A 20,918-nucleotide genomic window follows, 5' to 3' on the forward strand; every position below is an offset into this window, starting at 1 on the left:
ATTACACAAATATACTTTATGTATTTAATCTCAATTTATTAACCAATGTCTTTGCTGCTGACCTTCAATATACCTAATTCAACCATACTAATAAGCAAAAATTACTTTAGATTAGATTTAGAAATAAGAACTAGAACTTCCTTCTCCTGTATCCTATTTCTCTTTAATCCAGAATGGCAGCACAGTTGAAAGGTTTGTCTGAGCTGCGCCCTCTACTGTACAGATGTAAATATGCTTTTCCTTCAGCCTGAGGCTTATTCATTTCACTTTTGGTGTGAAAAAATATAAAAATATAACTTTTTTGTTGTTATTAAAAAACAAACAAGCAAGCCCAGCCCCGGTGAGAAAAAGTAACGCAAAAGTAAAGTAACGCATTACTTTTCATAAAAAGTAATGAAGTAACGAAATTAGTTACTTCTTAAGAGAGTAACGCAATGTAGTAAAGCATTACTTTTAAAAGTAACTTTCACTAACACTGGTAATTTATGTTGTCAAAAAGTAAAATTAACCACAGACCTTCATTTACTCAAAAAATTATTCTCTTTACTCACAACAATTCTCCTCTGGGTTTTGTTTGACTTTGCAGCTCTTCAGAATTTGAAATAAAGGAAGATTAAAACTTCTTGAACGAGCTTAATAATTTCATATCATGTTTAGTCATTTCCTGGCTTGACCCAATAACCATTTTGTGTCCAGACTGAAGATTATTAAAATGTGCATACTAACTTGTTTATATTCTTCAATATTCAGTCATCATAATAGTAACATTTACATAATCAAAAGAAGCAGATAACAACTGTTATAAACAACATATACACAGAAAAGAATTGTAATAAATATAGCAATTGATTGAAGATTTTTTTAGCTAATATCCAAATTTGTAAGCAAAGTGCAGTGAAGAGATTGCATTAATAAAATTCATGAATAAAATTTCCAATTGCATTTTAATACACAACAGTATGTGTGGAGATTTTTTTTTTTTGATTGAGTGATGCTGAATAGTTTAAGGGCTTTTATCCTAAAAAGCTGAAATGTGTCATCTTAGTGTCAACGGCATGATTGTGTCTTAGTAACTGTTCATTTCGTTAGGTTTGCTTGTTCCATAGTCATTTTCAAACAAACTTAGCTTGATAATTCCTGTCGTATTAAACCAGTGAACGATGCTAACAATCAACTACTGCTATGTACACACAGTGTTGTTACTGTCCTTCAGAGTCAGTGATACATGGGCTGGACGAACTCAGGGGGGAAAAAGCCCACACATCCACGGCAACGACCTTTCCAGCGTTGAGAATCTGAGCAGTCCAGCAGGTCTATGACATCACCCCGCAGGAAGTGCAGCTGGGAGTTGTGCTCTGGATTGAAGTCAAACAGGGCATGTGCATGATGGGGCCTCTGATGGGAAACAATAACAGACAAAGGTCATTATTGCTGTGCCTACCTTCACATTCTCCACATTTAGGTCCCTTTTGCTGTCAGACTTTATGTGCCTCACTATTACCATTACACCTGAGAGATTTTTCATAGTTTCTAAACGGATGTCTAGTGTGTTATTCCTAAATGGCAATCAGGTAAACATTTAATTTACAATGCATCCTTGAAAAGCCTAACATGGTGTCTAAACATGTTTCACTCCAAGTAATCACTTCTGACACCTCTGTGCTCGCAAATCTGAATACAAATATACTTTACTTTGGCATCTGAAACACAACCTTTATTTGTACACATTTGCTGTCCTTTCCCATTAAACCGCTATTTTCTTGCTCTTTGGTGAAAAACAAAACAAAAACAAATGCTGTTTACAATCCGGCTGTCATTTCAGAAGCATTTAAGTATGACATTTTAATTGCTGGTGGCAAAATATAAAAATATTTTCAAAAAATAGCTGTATTTGTAAGTTTTGTCTTACCTTTAGTGTATGTTCTGTATCCCTCAGAAACACAGTCCTTTCTTTTGCAATGCTGTTGGTCTTGTAGAAGTCCACAAGCTGATTTAAGGAAGGGAAGATCTCCTCCCAAACAAAGTAATAGCCATCTCTATCCTTTAACACCTTGAAATGCTGTACGTGATCCCCATAGCTGGTAAGAAGAGACAAAGATTCAGAATAAACACATAGCACTGCAGAATATCGGAGTAGCTACTTACAGAATAATCCCTCTAGGATATCATACAGGATAACACTTTTAAATCAAAAGCATGATAACACTTTTAAATCACTCGTTTCTTCGGTCGAATCATAGACAGTAAAAGAAATGGACACAGCGACCCCATTGGAACTCAATTGAGACAAGTGAAGCCCATTTTTAGCGATTTTTAGCACTTCCGTTTCTGACGCGCAGACTCAAACTAAGCTTGATGACGTCAGCAACCTGTCTGACAGATGTAAATCTTCTAGTAGCTGTGCGTCCAAACTGCCATCGTTAATCTTGCAGAGACGGCGAGCTTGAGCGGGGAGTTCTTTGGCGTGAGTGAGCAGGAGTAAGTATTCTGATTAATTATTTTGTATAGTATTTTAAAATGTAACGCCAGTACGCCATATTAAGTTAATGCATACTATTGCCTGCGAGCTTCTCCTCCTGTCTGTACGGTAATTTCTTTGCTGTGCGACAGAGAGTCGAGTGGTTATGACGCAATCGTTAGCCTATTTTTACAAAAACTGTATCTACGGGGCCATAATGTAACATAGAAGGTAATGGAGCCCTTTATACATTGTCGTGTATCTTTAGAAATAAATAATGGACAAATGGAGTCTTTAAACACCTCAGATGTAAAGTTATTCACTGTCAAAGTGACGCCAAAATGAATGGGAGTCAATGGGGATGCTAACGCAAGTGAAGTTCTGCTACAAGATGGCGGCACCCGGCCGACTTCAACTTCCGGTCGACTTCCTTGGGCACTGGGTCGAATACACGTACACAAGCGTTCGACGCATGCGCAGTTTTGAGCAATCTCTCGCCACGAGTTACAACCCATGTAAACATCCCTGTATTCTTTAATGCTAGAGTTGTACAAATGAACGTACTTTCTAACCTCGCGCAATCTCTCGTCTATGTAGGCCTCCATTATCGCTCTAGCTTGCATGCGTCCCTGCCTGTTCTTTTTATGCAGTTTTTCTTTGACTACTGAATCGACGACCCCAGGGCACGGTTGCCACCTTGTGGATAAACTAATTACTGCCAAAAAAAAATTAAATGCGCATGTGCGACCAAAAATCCGGCAGTGCGCATACAGTACGCGCCTACTCATCTTATTCTGTACGCTGACCCACGTGTATTTATGGTGCCTCTAGCAGCTCCGAATGGAACTGCAATAATGACTGTTTCTTTGAGTGTTGTTTTAATATCAGTTATATAGAGTGCCTCAGGGATGACGCATTTTTGTAGGCAAAACCCGGAAGCGAGTTAGCATTTTAGGACTTCCGGTTCCAACGCCATAAAGTCAATAGTTGCGTCCCAAATGACGCACTATACACTATGCATGGGCGTAATTTCCACTGGGGACAGGGGGGGACATGTCCCCCCCACTTTTCAAAATCCCGTTTGTGTCCCCCCCACTTTCAAATTAATTTATGATTTTTTTTTAACCGAACGCCGTCATGGAGGAGCAGAACACAGAGAGTCTGTCTGTGTCGATGCGCGCGTTCGCGTCCAAGAACGTTGCGTGCACACTCTAAAAATAGCTCAGTGAAGGTTCTAATGAGCAGGTATTTTATACGGCAAAAGTGGGAGTAATGGAGCTAAAGAAATAGACTAGCCCCAATTAAGTTTTCGTGCACTATATTCAAAGTCATCTGAAGCCATTCCATAGCTTCATGTGAGGGACAGAAGATTATGTACATCGTTAACTTTTAAGTTCACGGAAACTCTTCTTCCCTCCGCTGCAGCTGTCAATAATTCTCTGTTCAGCACTCATACAGCGCGTCGCGTTCAGTAAAGACAGTCATCACGGTAAAACTATTCCGATTATAATACTTGATATGTAGATAAAGGGCTGTGGATTGGCATAAACTAACTTGATCTTGCTGGAGTTTAATGCTGTTTCTAAAGGATGTCATGACTGTTAGATGCAGATGTACACAGGGATTCTCTTTGTGCCAAACATTTATAATGCTCAGCGAAACTGCGCGCTCTGACTCGATATTGTTTCAAGCGGTTTTTACTGCTGTTTTGAAGCGTTTCATATTATTATGGTTTTGCACACTGAAAGATTATTAATAGCATATTTTTTCTGTCGTATCTATCATATCTTGTTGCCCCATTAAAAAGCTGCACAATACATTTAAAAATAAATGTCTTTTAATCTTACATTAATATAAATACATATAATTCTATACATAGCTATAAATATAAATCTAATCTATTTTTTTTCTTCATTTTATAAGAATACAAATAGTAATTTTAAACTTTTTGTTAACATTTGGATTTTATAAAATTACTGTGCAAAGTTTGCTGCTGAATTATATACTTATTTATTTATGTATTTATTTATTGTTCAGCTTATGATTATATATTTTTATTCATTTGTTGTTTTCTGGATTGTCAAAGAGTGACCACTAGTTGCACAAATACAGATGTATGGATACAGGCCCCTGCTAATAAATTAATTCAACAAAGGTAACCTCTTTTGCTACATATTTTTAATGGTTTAAATGTGTACTCTACATGTTTGACCACTTATGAACTATCATTTAGCCTACTATATGTTGTGTATGTGACCAATGTGCCCTACCATCACCAATAAATAGATACTATTAGAGCACAAAATTGTTTACAAGAGAACAAATTTCCTCATTGATCTAGTCATTTAATTTTGCTCTCAGAATGCACCAGATTTATGCATTTAAATTTAAAATGTACAAAGCTTTCCTACAGGGGGGCATGTGAACAATTGTAATGGGATGATCAGGTTCAGATATCTAAATCAGAGAATATCATTGGGCGTTTGGCGGGTGGATGATTTATTTTTAACAGTGGATTCAGGTACACCTCAATGCACAGACTTTTTCTTTGTTCAATTTGGATACTGAACATGGGTTGGAGCTCTTTATTTTGAACTCTCAAAGTTCACCAGATTAATGAATTTATCTTTAAAACGTACAAAATTTTCTTCCGGGGGGGCATGACCCCGGACCCCCCTAGAGGGTGTGTGTCCCCCCCACTTTTCAAACCAAAGTTACACCCTTGACACTATGCACTTATACACTATGTACTTGTGCACCATGCACTCATCCATGTAGTGCGTAAATTGTATAAAGTTATTCTGTCATTTAATAACGGAGTCCGATCCTCCCTACCCCTCCACTACGTAATTAAAGCTGCGACAGTTGAGTGCATGAAGTGTCCAACATTCCACACTTCGTTTTTTCCGTTAATTTAGTGCATCATCTGGGTATTTAAAGTGTACTTTTTCTTTTTGGAATTTTCAGTGTGAACGCACTACTCGCACTATTTATACTTAAAAACGTCATAGAATAGTGCACAAGTACGCGAACTGGGACACACCTAATGGGTTTTTTGAATGGGTTTTTGCTAAATCGCATGAAATAAGGTCTGTGGTTAACAAAGCCTCTAAATAAATACTTTCATGTTTTGATCTATGACATAAAACACACCAGTTATAACCCACTTGTGATTTTTTTTTTTTTAACTTTTACTGTGTTTTAAAATCGGCGGCTGCTAACAAATTGCTAAAAGGGACTACTTCCTTTGGCGGGGACTTTAGACGTCATCATTAAAAACGGGACATTTGGACAGCATTTCTCATGAAAAAGTGGATAAGTATTCATAACAGCGCAGATCATAATCAGCGAGCATGTTTATAAATAAAGTTGTTTTTTCAAATAAAGTTTGAGGAAGCTTGGTGGTGACGACATTGATCCGCGACCATGGTGTGCTGTAGTCCGTTTATAGCCTACTGTTAGCTTTTTATATCTGACCACTTTATTTAGGCTTCAAAATCTATAAATGTTGTGTTAACTTGTAAAGATTATCTTGATAGACAAAACGTGTAAGTGTCATAACTCTTTGTTAAACACAGAGCTTATTTTCTGTGATTTTCCAAAAGTATTATGTTTTTGTCATTTTGAAGATTTTTAAAATATATTTTTATTTAACTTTTATTTTTACTTCAATTTCAGTTTGAGTCATTTTAGTAGGCTACTTCAAAGTAAACTTATTTTATTTCCGTTATTTGCCAAGGCAACATTTCTAAAAAAAAAAATTTCAGCTTTATTTCAATTATGGAACAAAATTTCGTTTTAGCTGTTTGCTGTTTGTCTGCTATGCTTGTGTCTTGATGGAAACTGTAGATGGAAACTCAGTGTCAGCCGCACAAACATTATTGTCAATCAGGTTACTCCAAAATGATTTAATTAGTTGATTGCAATTCCATTTTGAGCCATGCTGGAATTACAGTTACAATAAAATTCATACATTTTTATGGAACTATTAAACAAAATATCAAACCAATTGGCAATGCTTAAACACACACACACACACACACACACACACACACACACACACACACACACACACACACACACACACACGTTTAAACCAAAACAAAACCAAGAATTTGCTGGGTTTTTTTTAAAGGATCATGAAACAGGTTCAAAACCGTAAAGATCAAAACATCCTCTCTGAGTCTTATTTTTAAATTTTAGGATCTGTAAACAGCTGTACTTAGCACAGACCAAACATTTCACAGCAATTAGTCATCATGTCTTAAAAAAGTTTAGATGTTTCTTTGGTTGGTTAGAAAGCTCCTTGATGTTTTTAAGAGACTTAAAAGCTGTGATAACATTTAAATAATTCAGCATTTGAAACAGCAAACTTTCAACTGCATGACAAAGGCATGTATAAAATTGTGCTTTGTGAATATTAATAAGATATCTTGAAATTTCAGAGTTAAGTAGATCAAAGGTAGAAGCATGAGTCATCTCATCTCTTATTTTTGTGTGCTCACAATGATATCTCTCTGCTTTCTTCAGTGCAGCAGTGATCAAATTCATTTGTCACTCAGTTTACCTCAAAAACCAAAAAAAAAAAAAAAGTGAAAAGCATAATGTTGGAGACTGAGCGCTTGCATTTTTAATAAACCTAAAAGCTTGTGACTGTCAATGTGAAATACTGTGCTTCCTCAAAAGCTTCCTGAATGTCTAGGGTGGATGCTTCATCATACAGTGCTATTTAAGGGCTGATTAAACTAGTCACAAGCAGTCTTGAATTGAGTCACAAGTCCAGCTAAATGAGGTTGTTTTAACTGAAATAAAGTCTGATAACAAGTGCAGATTTTTTCCAATGTAATGTTATATACATACAAATAAAAGCATGTAAGAAGCTGTGATTTCGTTTTTTTGCGAGTCAGTCCACTGAGGTTGGTAGGACAGAAACTGTACTTAATATAGATGGGCATGAGTTGGTGGTTCATCAGCAGATCTTGTCATATCTCTCAGCCATCAGTGTCATTAACAATGACCTACATTCAGTGCTTAAATCTTCAGAGCTGTTGTGGTTTGTAGCACGACAGGTACATCTTGCATGTGCTGAAGTGACAGCAAATAGCTGTGGTATGTTGCATGGTCTTGTTACTGCTGTAACAAAGCTGTTTTATTTATGTTTGGGACCTATAATGCCCCTTTCATATGATGTAATATAAGTCTCTGGTGTCCCCAGAATGTGTCTGTGAAATTTAAGCTCAAAATACCCTACAGCTTGTCCAATTTGCCCCTATTTGGGTGTAAGCAAAAACATGCCATGTTTGTGTGTGTCCCTTTAAATGCAAATAAGCTGCTGCTCCCGGCCCCCTTTCCAGAAGAGGGCGGAGCTTTAACAGCTCGTGCTTCGGTTGCTCAACAACAACAAAGCTGGAGAATCTCATGCAGACAAAATGAGGATTGTCAGTAACGGTGTTCAGCCTTACATTGTTCAAACCGGAGTCGACACTGATGGAGAGACTCAGGAAGAATTACAACTTTTAGAAAGCATCTGGACATTTCTGAATAGTTAGTGGATAAATTTATGTAGTTGCTGTGGAGCTGATTCAACTCATCAACTAGCATGTGCCGTCATGTTAATCTTCTGTGCAAATCCAGCTTTGAATTGACCCTCGTTTGTGAAGCAGTCCGGCGTAAAATGACGGTAACAAGCTTGTTGTAGTTCCTACCAGCCGTTTGTTGTAGTCCTTAAAAATCGATTTCTGTAAAAGAATATATCTCCCTTTTGCTTTGAACTTTGAGTGTCCTAACTTTGCAGATGTTGTTTATGCTCAGACAGCAACATTACACACTAACTAAAGTTAAAAAAGTGAAATCATAATCAACCACCCCTTTAAAGATTTTATTTAGTGAACAGCCCACAGCTTTAGCTCCTCAATGCAGGATTACCTGCTTGCTGGCATTCTCTCCTTTCACAGAAGATGATTGACAGAATGAAACCATTCGGTAAGTGATTGTTATAAGTCGATAAATGGTTGCTAGGATTTTCTGGATCGTTACTAAGATGTTGCTAGGGTGTTCTGGGTGGTCACTTACTGCATGCAAGTCTTGTGACTGCTGAAGTATTTTTAGCATGTTGCTAAGTGGTTACTAGCTTGCTCTGGGTGGTTGCTATTGCATTGCTAAATTTTTATTGTCAGCCAGGCATGAAAATTGCACACCTCTCAACCAGACCCATGTTTTTAAGGCATCATTTAGGCCTGTATTACAAACAGTGAGGGACAAGTTGCACTTAGGATGAAGAGTTTAATACTTTTTCAGATTTTTCAGTAGTAATAGGGGTGTTTACTTTAGCAATGTTAACAAATATGGATTGATTGCAATGATCATGCCATTCAAGTCATCCAAGCCTGGTTTTGTGTTTAAGTCAGTGTCGCACTTTAAGACAGAGCAGATGGTTCACTAGAGATTTCACAGCTGAGTTATCATCACCAATCTTCATTCAGCCAAGTGAAGTGACTAGGCCTGTGGCACAGGGCCAGAAGACATACACAGCGCCTTGGTGTGAAGAGACCTGACGCCTTGCAAACAGCAGAAGATGCACTCTTGTCTAGTTTAGAAATTCAACTAACCGTCCAAAGGATGTATTGGCGTTTGGACGGTTTGTTGCCTTTATAATATTTATAACTTTATAATTTAATAAGATGATTATTTATCCTCCAAGCATAATAATAATAATTTCCTATGTAAAATTGATTTCATAAAATGTTTATAAAATATTTGTTTGTATGTTGTATCTGCATGCATTTAATGTGTGTTGATCTAAATAAATGTTTTTCAGCTCAAAATTTCTACTAAATTTAGGGTTAGTAAGACTTTGTACCATGGCTATATTTATTTGGTCAGAAAAAAACATTTATTATTACAATTTAAAATAACTGTGTTCTAATTTATTATATTTTAAAATGTAATTTATTCCTGTGATGCAAATCTGAATTTTCAGCATCATTACTCCAGTCTTCAGTGTCACATGATCCTTCAGAAACCATTCTGATATGATGATTTGGAAGAAACATTTCTTATTATTTTTAAAATCCCAGGATATATTCTTTAAAAGGCTGGCATATATGGTCTCAGAGAAAAATGATATATGCAGGAAGATGAGTGCTTTGAAAAATAATATAATCCGAGCATCTAAGGTTTCTTGTGATCTCATCAAATTAACCTTCTGAAGGGAGATGTCTTTGGACATTAATGCCTAAAGTCGTCAAAAATGCACATTTTTAAAATCTGAGGCTTTCAAAGATTTACATTTTTTTAATTACTCATTTTGCATTTGCACGATGACCTCGATTTGTTATGTAACAACTTTTATGGAGTTAGATTTCAGCGATCACTAGACATCACAGTCTGATTAGTAATCTGTATCCGTAGACAGGGCTCTCTCAAGGAATGCATGGATGGACAGTTTGTAGCTGCGTCACATGTTAGCCCTAGACATGCCTAGACCAGCTGCCAATTCCACTTCTCATAGTGTGTTTAATCTTACAATAACCCAAGCCGATGCTTCCACACCTGAGGCCAGCCCTGCTCAAGACCGCAGTGCTGATTATCCCAGCCAGCTCATTCCCAGGATCCCAAACAGGCTCTGCCATCCAAGCCCAACTCAGCCATCAAGAAGTGGATGGTAACGAGCCGGACAGAATAATGATGTGATCCCAGCGCCAGCGCACTTGATGAATTTTAAATGAAATCTCTGCTGCAACGTAATAGCTTTCTGATGCTCTCATTTTCAGACAACTTCATGGTCCATTTTCTTAAGCAGCAGGGGATATTGGTGTCCTTTGCAAAGTAGGTCAGATGGGTTTTGATGGACCCTACAATCTTTCTTGTTATTCAATTTCTAGTTATACTTTTATGAGGCGTGCAGCAAACAACAAATTACATCGACCCCCAGGAACAGTGTTTAGAGCAGACTTGGGGGTTGGGATGTGTCTTACCTCACTGACATAGAGAACTCTCCAGGTGCACTCTCACTTTCTCTAACTAAGAAGCTTCCACATTCCTGCTGGCGCAGTCGATTCTCGGCCACATGTCTGGAGATACGGCCCGCAAACCATCTGTGGGCGAGATAGAGGGGAACAACAGAACCATTAGTGATGCACAACAGCTAGACAGGCCACATGTGTCAATTCAATGTCACATGATCCTTCATAAATCATTCTATATATGCTGATTTGGTGCTCAATTATTAGTAATGGTTATTATTATCAATGTTGAAAACAGTTTTTGCTGCTTGATATGTGTTTGTGAAAACTGTAAAACATTTTTTCAAGATTCTTGGACGAAAAATGCAAAACAGCATTTATTTGAGTCTTTATATAACATTATAATTAAGTCTCATACATTATAAATAAGTCTTTACTGTCACTTGTAGTCAATTTAATGCATACATTTAATGGATTAAAGTATTAATTTCCATTTTTTTTATTTTATTTTAAATCTTACACTACCAAGGAAATGTTGCTTGAGCACCAAATCAGCATATAAGCATGATTTCAGAATTTTTGTGTTTGTATGAAAAAAGGTATATGGGTCATTGACAAATAAGGTTTTTAAAAGTGTCAAAAAATATAATGGAGATATAATTCATTTTGATGTTTTATTAAGTGCTAACAATGAGATTATGTGTTGTTGTTGTTGTTGTTGTTGTTTTTTATAATCAATTAACACTTAGATTTTGTAATTTATTACAAGATGGACAAAATTTGTCACCAAAAAAGTCATTCGGTGTAACCAAAATTTCGGTTTTACCGAATGACACTTTTGGTTAAACCGAATGACGATATTTTCATACAATGCTAACAGGCTGATATCTAGCTAGCAAGCAAAAGGACAATCAAACATTTTATATTTAGTACAAGTTTTTAAAATATTAAAACATTTTCCATGTTTTATAGCGGTTGTACCGAATGACCTGATATTCAGGACATGCTTATGAGCGAGTGAAAACATGAATTTTTCAAATAGTTAAGAGAGAGTTGGTTACTTTGCTTCATGACCATGTGGTCCTTTGCAGGTGACTGAATGATGTCAAGTCCTGTCACATGATATTGACCGCATAACTTGATCCAAAATGGTCCCTTTATATTGTTTACTCTGAATGACATCAATGAAATTATTTTGTAGGACATTCTTCCTCAAAACAAAGCAACGACTTCTACGCATAATTTTAATACCATTTTGCACTATGTTGATATATGATGTTATAAAATCATGCCTGAAAAATTAAAAATATATACATTTATTACTTCTATTTTAATCACAAATGAAATGGTTGTATTGGCCTTTGAACGGTTAACCATAACAAATGACCTTTTGACACTTAAAAAATCTTTAAAATACCTTTATATGTAGCAAAATATAATTAAAACCTTTTGGATTCAATAAAAGAGATCCTTTGGATGTCATATCTTTGTTTTTTATTATTATTAAGGCCTTTGGACAAAAAAAATGACCCATCACGTCATTGACCCATAGACTGACACAGATATATTGTGTGTATTTACAGTGTATATACTGATATACTGCAGAGCTATAAATTAAGAATTTGATGAGAAATGTTTGAGTTTATACTGAAATTTGTCACATATGATAGCACTCTTTTGGTACCAAATTTGAAATTTACATGATGTTTTTTTCCGTCCGTGAAGACTTCAGTAAAAGTCTCCATTTTCACACTGTTTAATCTCATTGTTGTCTAGGTGAAGAAACTGGGATTAAAAACATCACACATATGCTTTTTATTCCCAGGACCATTCTGCATTAGAGTGAATCAAGACTATACCAACACACACAAGTCAATACCAACACAAATCAAATCAATACTTTCCAAGATTTGTGGACATAAAATTGCACTTACGCGTGTGGCCTGACGCTGATATAGTTTTTAGGTACGTAGCCCTTCCTGTTCGCCAGCTCTGCTGTGTACCAGTTAGGATCATCTTCCATATTAGTGATCTAGTGGAAGAACAGCCAGTAAGCTTTGGCCAAATCAAATCATTTGTAGCAAACAAAATCTCTGTATGTATAATCCAACTCAAACCAGCTTATACCTTGAGTACATCTCCCTTCTGAAAGCTAAGCTCATCACTTTCCGTTGCACAAAAGTTGTAAAGAGCAACTGCTTCCATCCTGAGTCCACTGAGCTGGAGGTGAAGCCAGACCCCAGAAGATCAATGTGGGTAGACGTCCCACCACAGAATACCGAACGGAGGAAAGGATGGAGCCAGAGAGCATCCACGCTGAAACAGACCGTCCAGAGACACGCTCACTGTCAAACACTGCGCCCTGATAAATGAACTGAGAGAATGAGCATGAGAACGTGTGTGGGTCTCAAAGAGAGAAAGGCAGAAAAAACATGTGGGAGGAGGCAGGGGTGGCAGTTCCTGTCTCAGCGTGCTCTAATAGAAGGAAATACAGCTATGTGAGAAACAGGAAAGTTGAAAAAATGATGGGAGGACGACGAAAAGAATGGCCTCTCGAAAACTTCCCCTCATCAGAGGGCCGGACCTGCGTATTACAAGTAAAGAATAACATATGTGTTTGCCAGACTGCCATTTTATGAGCAGATGTGTCATTTGTAGGGAAGCTTATCTGGTAAATCTGTGTTACTGTATATTGCTACTCCCATGTCTGGAAATAGCTGGAGATGAATTGCATCAGATGAGGAGCTCATCTGAAAGAATTTGTGATTCAAAGAACATATGTGTTTTGAGATGAGCAAATGTCCCCACAGAGCTGCATGACTCACAGAACACCACTCATGTTCCTCTATTGGTGGTGCTGTTTAACCCTGACATCCCATTTTGGCTATATTTTTCACATGAAGTGGTCTTTTCTTTTGATATCCAGTTAAGATGCCTTTGAACTGTTTTTTTTTTTGCACATTATAACATTTAAAAATACTTCTAAAGCATGCATTATTCTTAGTTAAAAATTAAAAATGTACTAATACATTATAACATCAAAAGTTGTGTTTGTCAATACTATTTTTTGGTAACATCAATGTACTAACATGAACAAAAACGAATAAAGGATAACACTTACATTGTCCTTGTTACACATATTAAATGAACTTATTATATTAATAACATTAAATAATGCATAATTGCAACTAACCTAAACCAATCCCTATTCCTAAACCTATAGTAAGTACATGTTGTTAATATTTCTCAGTACTTAAATAAATAATTACACTGTAACAAGGACACCTTCAAATAAAGAGAAATCAAATACTAATGTATTGCTCTTTGTCAGTTAGTTGATGTATTAATTAGACCTTATTATAAAGTGTTACCAATGAGGTACTAATAGTTCCCATGCATTTACTCTCACACACATTTAAGAGTCATTCAAATGTATTTTTCATTGACTAAATTATATATGCATCAAAGTCTATTCCACATGTTCTAGGGTTGATTAATGGCAGAATGCATGTAATTAACAAATCATTCTTGCTCTCATTTTAGAGCTTTAACATACAATCATAACTAAAATGGCACACACTAGACATCACTACCAAATTCAAAGAATCTATCATCGGCCATGCAAGAGGACCGTAATGGCACTCGTTACGTGTACAGACAGTCAAAATTGCTGTTTGAGTTAATGTTATGAACATGTGCTGGGAGGAGCTGTTTACAAATCCCCTTTTAGAACATTTGGAGTTTAGCCTTAAAGAAAGAATATTGCTTCACTTAAATGTGACAAATCTCTTATATGTGTACAGACATCTCAACATAAACTACAGATTAGGAAATCAACAACACTCAACATGACACTTTCCATGACTTAAACTGTTACTTCATCTTGGAAACATTTTGCACCACAAAAGACAATCTGTGAATGTCAGCAGCACTCAGATGTTACAGTGCATGTGAGAAACTGCTTGCTGTGAAGGTGTGGATAGTAACTGATGTGTGAGATATTTTATTGCCAGAAATCTCTATATCGATCTGTCTCTAAACACTCTAAAAAATGCTGGGTTGTTTCAACCCATGTTTGGCTCAAATATGTGGTTAAACACACACACACACACACACACACACACACATATATATATATATATATATATATATATATATATATATATATATATATATATAAAATTACACACAAATATATAAAGGCCTAATGCATTCAGAGAAACACATTCAACAACATAAACAATCATATGAAGGACAGAAAACAGGGCTTCCTGAGCATGAAACAAGGAAACCACAAACAAAGGTGACAAATGGTGAAAGATACAAATACACCATTTTAAACTTCATTTCTCATATGACTCTATGGTGTATGATTAATAACCACAACATTTAAACCATACTCATTAAAAAGAAGTCATGCTATTCTTTGTCCACAATAGACTGGAGTGAAACATCCTTCTAAACAAATGAAAATATAAAACCTTTAAAGGAATAGTTCACTCCAAAATGACAATTCTGTCATTTATTCACCCTAATGATGTTACAAATCTGTTTGACTAGCTTTTTTCTTTGGAACACAAATGAAGATTTTTTTTTTTTTATCTGTCATATAGTAGTAATCAACTGTTACCAAAAACGTCATGGCCATGTGAAGAAAACTATGCAGATTGGGAAACATTTCTACATTGCTAAATGGAAACTACTGCTTTGTGTCTCTGTAGGATGTCACATGCAGTCTGTATGCAGAAATATATGCAGGCTTAACCACACAGCTCAACCGCACCGCTCTGATAAATTCATAGAGGGGATCTGTTCATTATAGAGGGGAACAATATTATCATTTGCCACATTCTATAATTAAAGAGATTATAAAACTTTGATTTAATATATGTGGCTAAATCTATGGCAATGAATACAGATTGGCAGACTGTTTTACTTTTTTATTATAATTAAACAGTCTTTTCCTGTACCATGAGGAGGAAAATCTTTACCATGCTGCCACTTACTGGTCAACTCTTGTCAATACTATCAAATCTTTTCTAATGTTTCCGATCAAAAGCCTACAAAGTGCTATATAGCACTAAAAGTGGTTCTTGGCTCGTAATCATAAGGGAACCACTTTTGGTGTTATGTAGCACCATATCTTTAAAGCTGCTCTACAGCACCTTTGTCAAATGGTGTAGAACCCATAAGAGGTGCCATATCGCATTTTATTTCTTCAACAAAAATGGTGCTAAACAGCACCAACAGTGGTTCTTTGGCTTGTAAAGAACATTTAAAGGGGCTGAACAGGTTCTTTGTACAGCAGTGGTGCTATATAACACCTTAACCACCCTAAAGAACCACTGAAGAACCGCAGAAGAACCATACAGGGGCTGAACAGGTTCTGTATACAGTAGGGGTGCTATATAACACCTCAGTCATCCCAAAGAACCACTGAAGAACCGCTGAAGAACCACTGAAGCACCAAGATTTGGTGATATACAGCACTTAAAGTGGTTCCCCTATGATTATAAGCCAAAGAACCACTTTTAGTTCTATATAGCACCATTTTATGTGTGACATTTAACTAAGCATTATTATTTTGTAAATTGAATGCATTCAAGAGTTTTATTTCCAACAATTAAGATAGAAGATTTACAATATGTTGTGTTTGTAAGCACTAAAATGGCATCATATAGTTACTAAAAACATCAAATTATGCAGTTCAAGTATAAAAACATAGTAGATTAGTCTGTATTTCGTAATCTGTTTGAGAAGTCAATGTCAATTTCTATCTATTCAAAGCAGACATATCTAAAAACTCTAACATCTAATATTTATTAAAAATAACTTTCACATAATCTTTTTTTATATATTTATACAAAATACCAGTTACTACAGTTTACTATAGTAAAACTGTGTCTGTGGTAACTTGGTCGCCATTATTGTTATAAAATATAAAATAAAATAAAGATTCTGAAAATTTGTTATTTTAACCATAACTGTGGCGTTTCGGTGGAAAGAGGAATGGTATTGCATTATTAATATTATATTCCGCTATTCAAATAATGTGATTATTCATTTACTTCGTACATGATGAAAGAATTAAGTGCATTTCCTAGAAACAGTCCATCAGGGTTAGTCAGATTTGTCTAATTTCAGCCCGCATGGGGGCCACATTCCGTCGATTTGATCAGTTTCGGTAATTCAAGAGCACACTAGTTCCACGATGTCGAAAAATGTCCACTAATTTCACCTGAACACCGTGTAATGGGTGTCTTGGTTCACTTTAATGGACGTCAAGAGTCTTCGCAGCGGTGGTGATGTTTGGGAAATAAACAGTTTTAAGAATGAAAGGCAGTGAGTTTGGTCACACCCTTTGGCTGGTCTCGCCCCTCCTGAGGAGGATGAATGTGCAGTCAGAGCGCCATGTTGAACGGTGTGGGTGTCACACACACAAGCCCAGCTCACTAACACTAACGCTCACATCAACACACCACTTCGCCGTCTCTTAGAAAATAAAGTTTCTATATCTCTCATACGAGTAGTTTGTACTTATGCCGGGTGTTACCCCCGGTTATCATCAGCACAGGAGGTTTGGTAAGTTACTGTTTTTGTTTTCTATTCGCTTCTCTCAGTGTGGCGATATCTCCACCGAGCACCACACATCTCGGCTTGAGGTTTTAACTAATCCAGGAGGTTTTTCCTTCTTTCTTTCTTACATAAACACCGCGGATAGTGAAGGACTATGATAAAGCTGGGCTTTCTTTGGGGTGTGAGAAGAATTAGAGCGACGTTTGACTAAACTAGCAAGTTAGTCAGAGCATAGCCACAGTTAGCTAGCCTAAGCGGCTAATACTTAAACTCACTTTATAGCTTTTAAAAAGTCGCTATCCCCAAATATGAGACATCAAAACACTATAACTCGGATGTGCTAAGCATTACGATATTTTCAACAACATTATATTAGTAGCGTAACATAGTTTAGTTTTTAAAAACTTCTAACAGTTGATGAAACTTTCGTCGTGCTTTCTTTAGCTTGCTAGTTAGCAATTAAACGTTAATAATGGAAACGGTCTAAAGTCGTTAACGTTGCTGATATACATCTTTTTAAACACTCACTGACATTTAAGTAAAGGTTAATTTGTTATTTTTGTCAACAATTGGACGTTTTTTTGGTTTGGTTTTGCTAATGTGCTAAAGTTAGCTTGATACTTTAATACATTTGTAACCGGCCTTGTTTGGCTAAACTGTTGGCTTGGGATTTTGTGTTTGTATAATAGTTAACGTATATATTCAAATGGAGTTTGTAAACACAGATTTTCTATTCATCCCTGTAATCTGGGTCCATTCAGTATATAAGATCGTCTAGCTATGGTATCTTGTATAAATGTTTTACCACGACTTAACTTTGGTTTATACAGTCCTTTCTTAAGATACTCGCCAAACGCCTTCTGCTCCGTTTACATTTACGGGGTTTCTAGATTATTATTATTGTCGTAGGTGTATCTGTGAGATTACTGTGTAGTCACAAATCATTTGCTTAAGTTTGTGTAAAGACGGATTTGTAGATAGACCAGTTTGTTTTGTCGACACTACAAAGATAGTGAACGGTGTGACCGGACAGAACCGTTTTATCCCCTCAACATGGACATTTCACACAGACATTTCCCCCTCTGAACGCTTAGTGGACACACCCGTGATTGAGGAGAATCATTGTCTGTTGTTTCTGTGATCAATTTCTGCAGCACAGGCATCTTCATCTTTTAGTGTTTTGCTTCCTGAATGTAATTACACAAACAGAGTCTCTAGAGGACAACTGAGCAAGAGTGAATCAGCTGCCTTGATTAAGCATCTGAAGTGGAGTTTAACAATTATCATGATGGGTTTTTTTCTGATTTAGAGCTTGAAAATACTATGACACTGAATATATTACAGGTGTAATTTCAAGGACATGTCACTAGTATTATTATATAGGACACAGTTTACTTGAAGTGGCAGAACCGGCTGGATTACCTGAGAGCAATATGCAATGCTCATGCGCCCATTCTCATAAGCTCTGGCTTATATAAAATTCAGTTTTCAGTTCGCCCCGCAGACCTGACTTGACTTCTGTGTTGAAATTCTAGATATGTGTGCACCCAAAAAATTTTTGTAGTGTTTTAGCGTGCAATGTCTCTACACCTGCCTTTTCTCGCCGCTGGATTCGTTCTGCCACCATACACCCTTCCTTAGCGCTTCCATAATGGTTCCTAAAGATGTGAGACGTGCTGGCACTTGCCATGCACACTATCTTTTGTTTGGATTGAGTCATATCTGGGTCCTTCACAGCTGTGCAGAACTTGCTCTTGGTGTTTCTTATGCAGGATTAGTATTCTCTGCATGGGTGTCATTCGGCCGGTCATGGCCCGCGCATGTCAAATGATGGAGGAATAGGTCACATCAACTGCTGTGTGCAGCAAGGTCAGCATGATTTTGGTGATTTTTGCTGCTTGTTGCTTTTCGCTGCAAAATTATATCGCCTATGTTATGTTCTGACTTTCATTTTGGTGCCTGTATGTAATTTTGCATTACAGTTTCTTATTGTTAAAATACATATGAAATCAAAAACAGTTTTTCTCTTCTTACTAAATGGACCAAAATATTTAAGACTCATTCTGCACTTGTCCAATCAGATGTGCTCTGGAATGAGACGGCAAGTAGTGATTTATGACTCATTGATGACGATTAAAGCTTATTGGCTGTTAAAAGTAAAGCGTGTCTCACCCAAACCGCCTGTTTCAAAAGGCAATGCATCAACAGAAATGTAAACTCTGCTTGTCAAGCCATGTAATGGGGTCTTTGATTTTTACATTATAGGCCTAATGCTTTTTTTACTGTGTTAGAAAAATTACTTCACAGCTTTTCAAGGAAATATTCAGAATAAGGAATTTCTTTTTGATGGTGCTAGATTAATGTAGTCTAAAAGGCCATTAAATAGTCTGTTTCTACAACTTTTCCATTGTTTTCCTGTGTAAACGTGTTGGAGGCTAGACGGATGTTTTTGACTGCTGTCCTCACATCATGTCTTTTGCAGCATCTTGCACATGGCAATGCATTCTAATATTGCAGAGCATTTCATTTGAGTTAAACTAGTGTTGTCACGATACTGGAATTTCCAACTTCCATACAATACCTTGAAAATCATTGATATTCAATACCACAGGGAAAGCTGCTATGTATACTGCAATACAGATTTTTTTATTTTTATATCATTTTTTATAATTTTGTTGCAATAGCTTACACACAGCACAGGGAAGCTTTATTTGAAGTTTTGAACTAAATTTGCAATAAATAAATTGGTAATAAAATAAACAAAAACAATAGCACAAATACATTAGAATAGAGACAACTGAAATAAACAGCTTTAAAGGATTAGTTCACTTGCAAATAAAATTTTCCTGCTAATTTACTCACCCCCATGTCATTCAAGATGTCCATATCCTTCCTTCTTCAGTCGAAAAGAAATTAAGGTTTTTGATGAAAACATTCCAGGATTATTCTCCTTATAGTGGACTTCAGTGGCCTCCAAACAGTTGAAGGTCAAAGTGCAGCTTCAAAGGGCTTAAAATGATACCAGACGAGGAATAAGGGTCTTATCTAGAGAAACAATCTGTCATTTTCAAAAAAAAATGTAAATGTACAGGGAGTGCAGAATTATTAGGCAAGTTGATTTTCTGATCATATTTTTTTCCCAAGCACATTTTACCAATTCCAATCCACATCAATCTTAATAACTACTATTAATATTGTTTTTAATCATTTATAAGTGATATATAATTGTTCATGAAGGCTGGAAATGAAAAATGCCTTATATTCAGGTGTGCAGAATTATTAGGCAAGTTTTCTTTTACAGGCAAAATGAGCCAAAAAAGAGATTTAACTCAGACTGAAAAGTCAAAAATTATTAAATACTCATGAGAAGGACGCAATACTAATGCAATACTAGAAATTGCAAAGTTAAAGCATGACCAAGGGACAGCAAAATGCTCATTGGGTCAGCGGGGTCAGACAAAAACAGGTGGAAAAGAAAAGACACATGTTAACTGCAAAATAATTAAGAATTAAGGTGAAGAATTAAGTGTGAAACCATCAGGAACCCTTTAGTCTCCAGCGCCACCATTTTCCAGAGCTGCAACCTACCTGGAGTCTCCAGAAGTGCAAGGTGTTAGGATCTCAGAGACTTAGGTTAGCTAAAGAATCCTAAAAAATGACCTGCACTTGATAAGAATCACAAGCTGAAGTGTTATAAATACATGAAGACTGGGTTTTAATAGGGCTTATAGACAGACAGCTTGAGAATGACTCCTGATGGACCAGCACCACATCCTCTTGTACCACTGTTTGAAGAATTTATCCAGAATCTGGCAGTAAGGTGTTTGAGTTCACTTTTAGTCCATCTCTTATCCTGAAATGTCTGTCTTGCAGAGATGGACTAAAAATGATCTTCCAAAACTTACTGCCAGATTCTGGAA

General features: G+C 36.4%; 2 protein-coding genes across 3 annotated transcripts in view; one reads left to right on the plus strand and one right to left on the minus strand.

Moving 5' to 3' along the window:
* Window positions 1-521: 521 nt before the first annotated feature.
* On the minus strand, window positions 522-13,004 carry grapa (GRB2 related adaptor protein a). Its single transcript, XM_048192108.1, has 5 exons — window positions 12,550-13,004; window positions 12,357-12,454; window positions 10,435-10,554; window positions 1,910-2,078; window positions 522-1,395 (listed from the first exon to the last, which is right to left on the minus strand). Exons 1-5 carry the CDS (start codon window positions 12,625-12,627, stop codon window positions 1,216-1,218), a joined length of 645 nt encoding a protein of 214 aa, XP_048048065.1. The 5' UTR covers window positions 12,628-13,004; the 3' UTR covers window positions 522-1,215.
* A 3,805-nt stretch (window positions 13,005-16,809) lies between these two features.
* epn2 (epsin 2) overlaps window positions 16,810-20,918 on the plus strand; it is a 29,518-nt gene continuing 25,409 nt past the window's right edge. For both annotated transcript variants that reach the window (XM_048192120.1, XM_048192131.1), the window contains exon 1: window positions 16,810-17,004. The gene's annotated coding sequence lies outside the window, so the exon portion shown is untranslated. The remainder of the gene's footprint in view (window positions 17,005-20,918) is intronic.

Source organism: Megalobrama amblycephala, linkage group LG1, assembly GCF_018812025.1.
Source record: "Megalobrama amblycephala isolate DHTTF-2021 linkage group LG1, ASM1881202v1, whole genome shotgun sequence".
Classification (NCBI taxonomy): domain Eukaryota; kingdom Metazoa; phylum Chordata; class Actinopteri; order Cypriniformes; family Xenocyprididae; genus Megalobrama; species Megalobrama amblycephala.